The sequence below is a fragment of the Suncus etruscus genome, chromosome 4 (assembly GCF_024139225.1).
Source record: "Suncus etruscus isolate mSunEtr1 chromosome 4, mSunEtr1.pri.cur, whole genome shotgun sequence".
Lineage (NCBI taxonomy): Eukaryota > Metazoa > Chordata > Mammalia > Eulipotyphla > Soricidae > Suncus > Suncus etruscus.
Window position 1 is genome coordinate 86,495,165 of NC_064851.1, and position 14,470 is coordinate 86,509,634.

The window sequence follows — 14,470 nt, forward strand, 5'->3', positions numbered from 1 at the left end:
ATAATTAAAATGAGAATACTTCCCATGAGGAAAATTGGAGCAGGTACACTATGGTAGTTATAAGAGGGAATACTAAGAAGGATATATCTAAGCATTAGAAACCTTTAAGACTACCAGATCAATATTTAGGAATGGCTGAATATAAGAGGAGTACCTTAGTGTCTGGAGTGAGGTCAAGGGTAGAATTCTTCACTCTGTTGATGACCATCTGTGTATCTGAAGCTATTGAATAGATGAACCAATCAAAGGAGGGAGCATACATGTAGAAAAAAGAGGACAGGCCAAGTCTAGAATTCTTTTAGATATTGAGAATAATAAAAGAACTAAACAAAGTTAAGAAAAGATACTTACAGAATAAGCTTAACAAATTGTGGCTCTAAGTTTCACAATTTGAGCTGTGGCTGCCTCATCTACAAAATGTTTACTTACTCTAAGAACTTGAGAGGGTTAATATGATAAATATATGTAAAGTTTCTACTAGAAAATGTAGTCATAACGATCACATAATAAACTCTAAATATTGACAACATTTAGAGTGATTCTTGTATGCATGAGGATTTTTATATTTGAATTAAGATAAACAAAAGTATGTGTTGAGATATAAATAAGATCTGATGCCCCATAATGTGCCAATGAAAATATTCACAGAGATGACAAAAAGTCTATAGAAATAGGAAAGTCTATAGAAATTTTAGAATACCACATGACATGTATAATGAAAAGTTGTTTCTAAATATTCTCACATGGAAGCTTCTTAAAATGGAGAGTAAGGTATGTAAAGGTTTGGCAGAGAATGAAATGAGTATTGAGAGTTTCTTGATTATTAATAATAAATTACTCTAATTTTAGTTAACTTAAGTCTTCATAAAAGTATTATGAAATAATATTAATACACTCCATTTAATAATTGGTATTTTAAAATAAAACTGCTACAAAGAAGATATAGTAATTACATTTTTTTTTTGTTTGTAGTTTTTGGGTCACACCTGGCAATGCTCAGGGGTTATTCCTGGCTCCAGGCTCAGAAATTGCTCCTGGCAGGCACGGGGGACCATATGGGACGCCGGGATTCGAACCGATGACCTCCTGCATGAAAGGCAAACGTCTTACCTCCATGCTATCTCTCCGGCCCCGTGTAATTACATATTTTTATTTAAAAATTATTACTCATAAAAATATAAAAATCTATGATGAAGGGACCGGAGCAGTGGCATGAGCCTTGTGCACACTAGTCTAGGATGGACAGCAATTTGATCCCCCAGTGTCTCATATGATCACCCAAGCCAGGAGTGATTTCTGAGTGCACAGTCAGGAATAACTCCTGAGTATCACTGGGTGTAGCCAAAAAAAAAAAAAGCTATTATGAAGATGCTGACTTTTTATTTACTTATGTTTTATAATTTTCAAAAGTCCTATGGATGATTGGTATTATTATCACTGTTATGTAGAAAACAAACTTTAAGTTCAATAAGTTTATACCAATTACATAAAAAGTGGAGTGTTCCTAAACAAGAGCATGTCAAGGGGAAAGGATTGTTGCCTGCAGCAGCTGGAGCAGCAGACACAGAAAATAAGTCTTTAACACCTGGAATAAACAGCTCACTACTGGACAAACAGTGAGTGGGTCAAAGAGGATATCAAAGAGGAAATCAAAAGATTCCTGTAAACAAAAGAGAATGAAGACATGGATTATCAGAATTTTGTAAGATACAACAAAAATACATTAAGAGGAAAATTTATAAATTGCTATTAATTCATCATCAAGAAGGAAGAAAGATGTTATTTAAATAACTTAGTGGCACACCTTAAAAGGCTGGAAAATGCTCAAGAAAATGAACACATCTAGGCAGACAGAAGGAAATAATGATAATTTTTATTATTAGAGCAGAAAGAAATAATAATAATTTCTGCTTAGAGCAGAAATTAACGAACTGCCTGCCTCCCCAAATCCAAAAGATCAATGAAAGCAATAGTTTGTTCTTTGAAAAAATAAGGAAGATCAAGAAACTACTAGCAAGACTCACAAAGAAAGAGATATTTAATATCAAATTAAAAATGAAAAGGCGGGGGCGGAGCAGTGACGCAGCAGTAGGGCATTTGCCTTGCATGCGGCTTACCTAGGTCAGACCACGGTTTGATCCCTCAGCACCTCATGGTCCCCCAAACTAGGAGGGATTTCTGAGTGCATAGCCAGGAGTAACCCCTGAGAGTCTCAGGGGGTGGCCCAAAAACCAAAAAAAAAAAATGAAAAGAGGGAGGTTACTATAGATACTATAGAAATTCAAAGGGTAATCAGATTACTTTGAGAAACTTTATGTACAAAATGAGAGAACTTGGGTGAAATAGATAAATTCTTGGACTCCTCTCCAGTTTGATCCTGTCAAGTTTGATCCAAGATTATCTGGAATATCTGAGCATACCTATCACTATTGAGGAAATTGAAATGGTGATCAAAAGACTTCTCCAAAACAAAAGGCCAGACACAGATGGATTCACTAGTGAATTCTTTCAAACCTTAAAAAAAAAAAAAAAAGAAGAAGACCTACAGTCAATCCCTTTCAGACTCTTCAGGAAATTGAAGAAACAGAAACACTCCCAAATAGTTTCTATGAAGATAACATCACCCTGATACCATAAGCAGATAGAGATGCTGAAAAAAAAAATATACTGACCAATATCCCTGATGAACACAGAACCAAAGATCCTCAATAAAATCTTAGCAAATAGGATCCAGTAGGCTCATCAAAAAGGTCATATACCCTGATCAAGTAAAATGCATTTTAGAGATGCAAGGATGGTTTAATATATGCAATTCAGTCATCGTAATAGTAGTACATCATATCAACAAAAGGAAACAAAAATCATACAATCATGTTAATTGATTCAGAGAAAGCATTTTACAAGGTCCAACCCTCGTTCATGATAAAAACTCTTAACAAGGTGGAAATGGAAAGACCTTTTTTCAGTATAATCAAGGCCATTTACCACAAGCCCATTACAAATATACTCAATTGGAAAAATGGGAAAAACTAAAAGCCTTTCCTCTAAGGTCTGGCACAAGACAAGGTTGACCCCTCTTGCCATTTCTCTTCAACATGCTACTGGAAGTGCTTGCCATAGCAGTCAGCCAGAAAAAAAAAAAAAGATATCTCAAGCATCCAGGTAGGAAAGGAAGAAATCAAGGTCTCACTGTTTGCAGATGACATGAAACTATATTTAGAAATCCTAAAGACACTACCAAAAAGCTTCTAGAAATAATAGATTTGTATATTAAAGTGTCAGCTGCAAAATTAACACTCAAATCTATGGCGTTTTTATATACAAATAATGAAAGAGAAGAAAGATATTAAAAAGGCAATCCCATTCACAATTATGCCTCAGATAATCAAATATCTTGGAATCAACTTAATTAAAAAGATGAAAGACCTATACAAAGAAAACTACAAAATGCTGTTTTAGAAATAAAAGAGGACAAAAAGAAATAAAGATATACACCTTGCTCATGGATTGGGAGGATTAACATAATTAAAATGGCAATAATTCCCAAAGTATTGTACAGATTTAATGCAATCTGTCTATGGATACCCATGACATTCTTCAAAGAAGTAGATCAAACACTCCTGAAATGTATTTGGAACAATAAATAGCTAAAGGAACCCTTAGGAAAAAGAAGATGGTAGGCATCACTTTCCCACTCTTTAAATTGTATTACAAATCATGGGGCCAGAGCAACAACACAGTGGTAGGACATTTGCCTTGTATGTGGCTGACCCAGAATGGACCTCGATTTTATCCTTGGTGTCCCATATGGTCCTCCAAGCCAAGAGCAATTTCTGAGTGCATAGCCAGGAGTAGCCCCTGAGCATCACAGGGTGTGGCCCAACCCCCCAAAACTTGTATTACAAAGCAATAGTCATTAAAACAACCTGGTGTTGGAATGAAGACAGACCCTTAGATCAATGGAATAGACTTGAGTATTATGATATTGCCCCCTAGACATGCAGTCAATTGACTTTTGATAAAGGGGTTAAGAAATACAAAGTGGAGCAAAAAAAAAGCCTCTTCAACAAGTGGTGCTGGGTTAACTGCTCAATTACATGTAAAAAAGTGAACTCAGAACTCTCTTTAACACTATGCACAAAGGTCAAATCAAAGTGGACTAAAGATCTTGATATTAGATCTCAAACCATAAGGTACACAGAGGAAAACTTGGGCAAAACTCTCCATGACGTTGATACTAAAGACATTTTATAGGATAAAACATCACTGCTCAAGCAAGTGACAGTAAAGATAAACAAATAGGATTACATTAAGCTAAGAAGCTTCGCACCTAAAAGGAATTGTAACGGGGCTACAAAACTGTCCACAGATTGAGAGAAATTATTTACCAAATATCCTTTGATAAGGGGTTATTATCTAAGATATAAAGGCATTGTAATATCTGAACAAGAAAAAAAAATCTAACCCCAACAAAAGTGAGGGTAAGTGATGAACAGAAACTTTTTCAAAGAGAAAATAGAGATAGCCAAAAGATTTATGAAAATAATTCTCCACATCCTTAATCGTCTAGAACAGCAATGACAAACCTATGGAACGCGTGATAGCGGTGGCATGCAAAGTGCTTGCAACTGGCATGCGGGAAGGTTTACAATTAAAATATACTGCATGTGCTGCATAGTTTTTAGATACTACAACCTTTTTTCGGGGGGGGGCACACCCATTTGATGCTCAGGGGTTACGCCTGGCTAAGCGCTCAGAAATTGCCCCTGACTTGGGGGGGGGGACTATATGGGACACCAGGGGATCGTACCGCGGTCCTTCCTTGGCTAGCGCTTGCAAGGCAGACACCTTACCTCTAGCGCCACCTCACTGGCCCCAGATACTAAAATCTTGTTATTAAGGTTTAATTGATGTGCTGGCACTTTTGAGGAAATTAATTGGTTTTGTGTGGCAGTTTGGGTATGCAGGCTCAAAAAGGTTAGCCATCACTGGTCTAGGAGATGTATCTCAGAATAACAATGAGATATCATTTCATACCATAGATACTGGCATACATCAAAAAAAAAATAAGAAACCAGTACAGACAAGGATGTGGGAATGAGAAAAGGACTCTCATTCTCTGCTGCTTGAAATGTAGACTAGTCCAACATTGTTGGAAAACAATGTGGACATTCCTCAAAAAAACTAGAAATTGAGCTACAATGTAACCCAGCAATACCACTTCTGGAAATAACCCAGGGACAAAAAAACAAAAACAAAAACAAAACAAAACAAAACAAAAAACAAATGAAGAAAAGCCCTCTGCACTCCTGTGTTCATTGCAGTACTATTTTTTTTTTTTTTGGTTTTTGGGCCACACCCGGTAACGCTCAGGGGTTACTCCTGGCTATGCGCTCAGAAGTTGCTCCTGGCTTGGGGGACCATATGGGACACCGGGGGATCGAACCGCGGTCCGTCCAAGGCTACCGCAGGCAAGGCAGGCGCACCTTACCTTTAGCGCCACCGCCCGGCCCCTATTTTTTTTTTTAATATGGAACACTTCACGAATTTGCATGTCATCCTTGTGCAGTGGCCATGCTAATCTTCTCTGTATGGTTCTAATTTTAGTATATGTGCTGCCGAAGTGAGCACTCATTGCAGTACTATTAACAATAGCCAGAATCTGGAAACAACCCATGAGCCTGAGAGCAGAGATGATTAAGTAAAGAAATCATGGTACATCTACACAGTGCTATACTACGCAGCTGTTAGGAAAAAATAAGTGATGGAATTTACTTATACATGGATGTAATTTTCTTATACATGAATAGATATGGAGAGTATTATGCTAAGTGAATGGGCCAGAGGGAGAAGTACAAGAATAGAATGATAATACTCATTTGTAGTATATAACCCCCCCCCAACAAAATAGTATGCACATAATTATTCCCAAGATAGTAGAGATAAGGACCAGGACAACTAGTCCATGTTAGGAAGCTTGCTCCAAAGAGGATGGGAGTGAAATTAGAACAGAGAAGGCAATGATAGTTGGAAATGATCATTCTGGACACTAACTTGGTTCTGAAAGGAGGTAAAGTGATATACATGCTAACTCTTTTGTAGAACTGTTTATTGAAAACCACAGTGCTTAAAAGGAAAGAAGGAGGGAGGGAGAGAGGGAGAGAGGGGTGGGGGGAAATGTCTGCTATAGAGACAGGTGATGTAGTAGGATAGGGAAACTGGGAACTTTGGTGGTGGGAAAAGTGCTGGTCACAGAACAGATATTGGAACATTGTATGAGACTCTATTATGAACAACTATTTCTCACTGTGATTTAATTAAAACACATATTAATTAAAAAATATGTTCAAATGGCTCAAGTGGTTAAGCACAGACAGCATATGTGCAGTCCTGAATTTAACTCCAGCACATCATGATCCTTTCAGTACAACCAGCGTTAGCCTGGTGGTCCTCAGTCCTTAGCACTGCTTTACTAGTAGGTGGCATGAGTATTGGGGAGGGTGTGGCGCTGTGTGTGTATATATGTGTGTGTGTGTGTGCCTTCTATTTAAAATAGTGTCAGCTATTCCTGTTTTAAATATTATTTTATACCTTATAGACACATAATAAAATATGTATGCATAATTACATTTCAAAAGTAATAGATTTCCTATACTCCTAAGTATTATGTTTTAAGATTTTAAAACAGAGATGAGGAGATAGGACTTTAGTTAAGATAACACAGTCAGTTAAACACCTGACCCAGTTTTGCTCCAAGGCATTACATGTGGTAAGCACCACTAGGAGTGCTCTCGAAGCCAAAGCCTGGAGAAACCCAGCCATCCATAAAAGAATTTTAAAACTCATTGAGAAAGAGGCTAAGACTTCACTAGAATGCAAGAGGTTCATGACTTAGAAATGTTAAATTTTAATTTAATCTTCAATTGATATCTCTCTTCCCCCTCTCAGAATACAGTACTCTCACCATTTATTTCCCCTCTTAGAAAGTACTACAATACATCCCAAACACTTGGGGAGGTTTTTATGGTTAATTTCATAGGTTTCACTGTAAGATAACCTTTTTTCTTAACTTCCTTTCTAATAAGACCACACTCTGGAATCACTGCTGGTAGTGCTCAAGGGTCTATAAGCAGTTCCAGGAATTAAAGTAGGATCAGACATGTGTGAGGCAAGTGCCTTAATCCCTGTACTATTTCTCCAACACCTTGTTTTTATTTTTAGCAAGGCAATTATCAGGATAGAACTAAGGATCTCTTATGCAGATAAAAGGTAGGGTGAGCACTAATTACATGAACATGACAAAGATTTTTTTCTGTTCCTTTATGTCATGTATTTTATATTTCTTAAAATATAATTGTACCTTTCATCTAGAGTAAAAGTGGAAAATTTCTCAGTATCTTGATGTCGTCAGAAGCTGGAGAAACCAAAGTATCAATTCTGCACATTAAACAAATTTTGTACTGTGTCTAACATGGTGAAAAATTGATTTGTTGTCATTAAAACCCCTAAATCATATCTTCAGTGTGTTATTTTGTTTTGGGAAATAGACACTTTAAAAATGTGATGAAAGCTGTAAGCCTTGTTGTACTTATTTGTGTGGCTTATATTTCTCTGTAGGTTGGTGAAAGATGCTCCTTGGGATGAAGTCCCGCTTGCTCACTCCCTGGTTGGTTTTGCCACTGCCTATGACTTCTTATACAATTACCTGAGCAAGACACAACAAGAAAAGTTTCTTGAAGTGATTGCCAATGCCTCGGGTTATATGTATGAAACTTCATATAGGAGAGGATGGGGATTTCAATACCTGCACAACCATCAGCCCACCAACTGCATGGCTTTGCTCACAGGAAGCCTGGTTTTGATGAATCAAGGTATGTGTGAACAAAGTCAAGGAAATGCCCAAGTTAGTATTATTTGTATTTGCCATGTGTGAACAAAGAATTTTTATTAGTATCTTTAGAACATGTTCATACTTTTATCCTAATTAAATCCATGAAATGAAAAATATCCAGGGCATTTCATAGAGAATTGAGAGACATCTCCTTCCAGTTACATTATTTAATTATCGAGTTATGACTTAATTATGATTATAATTATTTATGATTTAATTCTGACTTTGATTGCTCAGGATAGGTGAGTGGTGACTATTTACTTTTCCAGAGCATCTGACTGTAAAGACAAGCTTGGATAAATAGGATTTTTTAATACCCAATAGGTGGCTTATTATTTGGAGAAAATATGACTCATACATAGATGTGCATCAGTATACTTCTGTTTAATACTTTTTCTTGTTAAAAACTCAAAACTTCTAATATAGGATATTTAGATCAAGAAGAGGAACCTTTATTCTACAAGAAACATAGTATATTTTTTTGATTTTTGGGCCACACCCTTTGACTCTCTGGGGTTACTCCTGGCTATGCATTCAGAAATCGATCCTAGCTTGGGGTACCATATGAAATACCCAGGATCCAACCACGGTCTGTCCTGGATTGGCCGCGTGCAAAGCAAATGCCCTACTGCTGTACTATCACTGCCAGAAACATTGGATTTTTATAACATTATTTATGAATCATAACTATAATCAGCTCATAAGAAATATAATGGTCCATTCCATCATGTACCAGGGCCAGACCACATAATTTTATGGGACTTAATACTGGCCTATGTAATAGTGTTGTTTCCCCATCTTGATTCAGATGAAATTTGAAAGTGACTTTTGTGGATTGCTTTGACTTATTATATTACATAATTTCTATTTATTATATCATATTACATAATATGAATTGAATATATACACATATATACATATATTACATAATATGAATATGAATATAAAATTGCATTTAAGAAAAAATTTCTATTTATTATATTATATTTAAGAAAATTTTTTATTTATTATATCATATTACATAATATATCATATTTAATAAATATGACATATAAATAATGATATATAATAAATAATATAATAATATAAAGCATATATAATATATAAAATAAATAATATAAAAAAATAAAATAAATATATAATAAATAATGATATAAATATATATAAATAATGATATAATAATAATATTTAAATAAATAATAAATTTAATAAATATATCACATTTAAGAAGAAATTTTCTATTTATTATATCATATTACATAATATAATAATAAAGTTGCATTTAAGAAAAAAGTTCTAAAATCACAATGAATTACAGAATGCTAAGTTAGATGCATGGAGTTGGTAAATCTGAAATAATTTAGTATTATATTTCCAAAAATAATTAGTATAGATTAGAATTGAATTTTACAGATTATCCAGCATAAAAATATTACTTGATTTAAAAAATTTTTTGACACATCAGCCATAGATTTAAATACAGTCTTAGAAGAAAATAAACAAACAATGAGCAGGTTAGAGGTTCTAAGCCTTGTCTACATTTTATTTTTCACATGTACCTCTTAAGGAAAGTGAAATATAAGCTCACTTCATCCAAATTCAAATTTAATTTCTTGTCACTCTATTTTGTTGCTTCTCTGAGAGTAGAAATTAGCAGTAATTTAAGGATAGCTTAATTATGAGGGTGAATTTTTACTTTGCTCTTTACACTCACAAAAAAATTAAAGAATTAAAATTAAAACCTTATGAAAAATCCATTAGATTATTCAGAAATCCCAAGGACTGTCATAAAATGATGGCAAGAACCTTAGTATGAACAAGATCTTAGTTAAGTGCTTCAAACTTTAGTCTAATATGGTTTTGCTTCTTTTAAATAAATGCTTATTTCTTTACTGTCAGGAATATAACTTATTTAACCACTCTCTGTGGATAAAATTGTTCCAGTTAATAAGCAGGCATCTGAAGTGATGCTTCAAATAGAATTAAATTTGTTCTCTGGCAAGAGTTTTCACATTCATCAATTTTCTGATTACATTTCTGAGTTGCTCTGGGAAGCCCCTTTCTGAAATCCCCACATAAACAATATACAGATTCAGAAAAAGAGTGGGCAGAAAAAAGGGTAAAATCTCAGGTCTTGCTTATATCAGTTAATATTTAGCCTTAATGTCCAGCTTCCTGGAGCATTCACTTTAACTTTTGGAGCTGTTTTAGCAATATTAAATAGTTTCACCTTCTCTAGGCCAATTTTGTAGATACTTAGTGTATGCCTGAGGCTTCAGTAGACTCACAAAACTCATAGAAGTGGGAGAATTACAGTTTACTTTCTGTTCTTCTAACCCTATCAGGGCCCACAAAATTACATGAAAGTATATGAAATAAATTGGATGAAAGTAAATGTTTGGATAGAAGTGAAATGTTTCTGTCACTCTATACTAGTAAGAGTAGCATCAAAGTGTGCAATAAAAGGTAATCATGAAGTAATGGTTACATATAATATAAACATATTGAATTTGAATTTAGGAAAACAATTGAGTTTGAATTAAAACAACAGTTCTCTTTAGGTGGCTTTGAAAAGGTGCATAGATGGCATGAATCAGGAAACAAAGAAGAGTTATAGTCACTTCTGCACAGCCCAACCTGAAAGCACTGCTGCCCCCATGAGACGAAATTGAAAACTTACGTAGGCTGGACTTTCTTATGAGGCTGAAAACCAGGGAGGGATTGTTGGAATTCTGGTCCTCCCGGCCCCTCACATACCTTGTGGGTCGTATTAGAACATTTAGCATTGAGAATCACATGCAAACAACTATAGTAGTCAAGCAAGATTTTACCCCATTAGAAGGTAGTAAGCTTAATTTTAATTTGCGTTAAAATTCAGAGCTTGTGTGTTTTAAATAAGTAAATGAAATAAACCTTGAATCTAAAGACCCAAGATCAAAATTTCATTATTAATAATAATTAATAATAATATATCAGAGGCCTTCGCAAGTCAAACCTCCTTTGCTGTTGGAATACCATATAATTGTCATGACAAGGATTAGGTAAGATTATTTTCAGTGCTGTGTAAATTACAAATGCTATGTGAAGGGTGTTTTTGTTTGTTTTGTTTCACTGATTACTAGTTTTACAAGAATCATAAAAAGTATTTCCAAGTCAAAGGATTTTATTTAAAAGCTTTAAGTTTTCATTTTAGGTGGGGAGATTAAAAACTGACAGGTTGGAAAAGTGCTTAACTATCGGACACTGGTAGAATGAACTGGGCGCTCCAGTGATGATGTAGTGTTGGAACAATATATGCATGAAATGTATTCTTTAAAGTATTGTAAATCATAGTGCCTCAAAAAAGATGGTAAAGAATAAGGAAAAGTGCTTGAAGGCCTGAAAGAGATAGTATGGCTGGTAGTAAGCCTTGCATTTGATCAACCTGGGTTCCATTCTCAGCATATATAGTTCCTCAAAGCAACTCAGGAGTGATTCCTGAATGAACAGCCAGGAATAAGTCTTGAACATTGCTGGATGCAGCCCCAAAACAAAAACATGAAGTAGAAAAAGTACTTTGGATGATAATATTTGTTTAGTTTATTTTTGGCAGATTCTGAATATCTTGATATTTACTATTCAGGTGTCACTCCAGGGCTCACTCTACTGGGGAATCTTTAATCCCAGACAGAGATGAAAAGTTGTTTTTTTAAAGATTAAGAAGTTGAATACAATCTGCTTAGTCTTTATAGTAGTTAAAGCTTGCTATGAATCCTATACAGATGATGAAAGTTTTTTGAAGTAATAATCTTCCAAGATATTTTCAATAATGATGTTTTAGAAATGTTAACAAATTTTAAACACATAACTTTTCTTGCTGTTGGAGTGTTAGTAGTTTGTAATCTGAGATGTGATGCAATTTAAGTTTAAAAGAGATCTCTAAACTATACATTGAAGGCATATCTTTAATAAATAACAATTGCTGAATTTATATATATATATATCATGGGCTGATCACAAATCTGGATAAGCAGAATATTATAATGCAGATAAGTGAGATTTACAAACACAGTCTCTAATATAAACTATTCAGTTAACATCTGTAGAGTAGACTTTCTGCTTTATTTTTATATTTTAATCTACAATTATCATTGAGTTTTGTTTAGGTGTAATTTTATTACTTATTATATCCTCACATACTGTGTTCATCTTTTAGGGTATCTTCAAGAAGCCTACTTGTGGACCAAACAAGTTCTAACCATCATGGAGAAGTCTCTGGTCTTGCTCCGAGAGGTGACAGATGGTTCCCTCTATGAAGGTGTTGCATATGGCAGCTACACCACTAGATCCCTGTTTCAGTACATGTTTCTTGTTCAAAGGCACTTTGACATCAACCACTTTGGCCATCCGTGGCTTAAGCAACATTTTGCATTTATGTATAGAACCATCTTGCCAGGTATATCAAGAATCATAGTGAAAAGTATTAACTATTACAATGTTCTCTTACAAGGAAAATGGGCTAGTCCAGGAAAAAAAATGCATGATTTGATTCCTTTTAAGGTTAAAAAGGACTTGTTATTTAATTTAAAAATTCAAGAAATTCAATTGTATTTAGTTAATTATAGTTAATTAATAAACAATTCAATTGTATTTAGCCAGAACATTTTGACTGTTAATGAGAAGTATTGGAGCATGAACAGAAAAAATTATTATTTATAATTCTTACCTCATTTTATTTTTTTCGAGGTGAGCAAGACAGTTTTTGAGCTATACCAACAGTGCTTAGGGTGTGCTTTGTACTCAGGGATTATTCCTGGCGATGCTCAGGAATCATATGTAGTGCTGACATTGAACCGGAGTTGACTATATGCATGCAAGGCAAGCACTTTCCCCACTGTATTTTTATTTTTCTTTATGTAAAACTTACACTACTTTTAAGAAATTTTTCTGATTTCAAACAGAATAAAGCATTTATGATCAATGCTAATTTTCCTTTGTATGATAACTGATAATTTCTCATTTGTATTTTAATTTTTATCTTCTAATCTATACAAACAGGATTCAAAATGAAAGACAACAACTAGTAATTAAGAGGAAAAGTTTAGTATTTTTTATATATTTTATTTAAACACCTTGATTACATACATGACTGTGTTTGGGTTTCAGTCATGTAAAGAACACCACCCATCACAAGTGCAACATTCCCATCACCAATGTCCCAAATCTCCTTCTTCCCCGACCAACCCTCGCCTGTACTCTAGACAGGCCTTCTATTTCCCTCATACATTCTCATTATTAGGACAGTTCAAAATGTAGTTATTTCTCTAACTAAACTCATCACTCTTTGTGGTGAGCTTCCTGAGGTGAGCTGGAACTTCCAGCTCTTTTCTCTTTTGTGTCTGAAAATTATTATTGCTAGAATGTCTTTCATTTTTCTTAAAACCCATGGATGAGTTAGACCATTCTGCGTTTTTCTCTCTCTCTTACTTCTTTCACTCAGCATAATAAATTCCATGTACATACATGTATAGGAAAATTTCATGACTTCATCTCTCCTGACAGCTGCATAATATTCCATTGTGTATATATACCGCAGTTTCTTTAGCCATTCATCTGTTGAAGGGCATCTTGGTTGTTTCCAGAGTCATGCTATGCTAAATAGTGCTGCAATGAATGTAGGTGTAAGGAAGAGATTTTTGTATTGTATTTTTGTGTTCCTAGGGTATATTCTTAGGAGTGGTATAGCTGGATCGGATGGGAGCTCGATTTCCAGGTTTTAGAGGAATCTCCATATCGCTTTCCATAAAGGTTGAACTAGACGGCATTCCCACCAGCAGTAGATAAGAGTTCTTTCTCTCCACATCCCCACCAACATTGCTTGTTCTCATTCTTTTTTGATGTGTATCAATCTCTGTGCTGTGAGGTGGTACCTCATAGTTGTTTTGATTTGCATCTCCCTGATGATTAGTGATGTGGAGCATTTTTTCATGTGCCTTTTGGCCATTTGTATTTCTTCTTTGTCAAAGTGTCTGTCCATTTCTTCTCCCCATTTTTTGATGGGATTAGATGTTTTTTTCTTGTAAATTTCTGTCAGTGCCTTGTATATTTTGGAGATTAGCCCCTTATCTGATGACGTGTTGTGTGAATAGTTTCTCCCACACGGTGGGTGGCTCTTGTATCCTGGGCGCTATTTCCTTTGAGGTGTGGAAGCTTCTCAGCTTAATATATTCCCATCTTTAATCTCTGCTTTCACATGGTTGGAGAGTGCAGTTTCCTCCTTAAACATGCCTGTAGTCTCAATGTCCTGGAGTGTTTTGCCTACGTGTTGTTCTATGTATCTTATGGTTTCAGTCTGATATCGAGGTCTTTCATCCATTTGGATTTTACCTTCGTACATGATGTTAACTGGGGGTCTAAGTTCAATTTTTTGCAAGTGGCTAGCCAGTTGTGCCAACACCACTTGTTGAAGAGGCTTTCTTTGCTCCATTTAGGATTTCTTGCACCTTTATCAAAAATTAGGTGAATATATGTCTTGGGAACATTCTCTGTGTATTCAAGCCTATTCCACTGATCTGAGGGCCTGTCTTTCAACACCATGCT

The 14,470-nt window shown here is 35.0% G+C and overlaps 1 protein-coding gene and 1 non-coding gene across 3 annotated transcripts in view; one reads left to right on the forward strand and one right to left on the reverse strand.

Annotated features, from left to right (window-relative positions):
* DSE (dermatan sulfate epimerase) overlaps window positions 1–14,470 on the forward strand; it is a 54,444-nt gene that overhangs the window by 27,356 nt on the left and 12,618 nt on the right. The window contains exons 2-3 of one of the 2 annotated variants that reach the window (XM_049771353.1): window positions 7,618–7,871; window positions 12,087–12,326. In XM_049771353.1, the coding sequence (XP_049627310.1) occupies window positions 7,618–7,871; window positions 12,087–12,326 (494 nt within the window). Of the gene's footprint in view, window positions 1–7,617; window positions 7,872–12,086; window positions 12,327–14,470 lie in introns of those variants that run through there. The other variant, XM_049771354.1, reaches the window with a different exon arrangement.
* Window positions 5,525–5,631, reverse strand: LOC126008512 (U6 spliceosomal RNA). Its single transcript, XR_007495839.1, has one exon. It is a non-coding gene; the product is annotated as a U6 spliceosomal RNA (small nuclear RNA).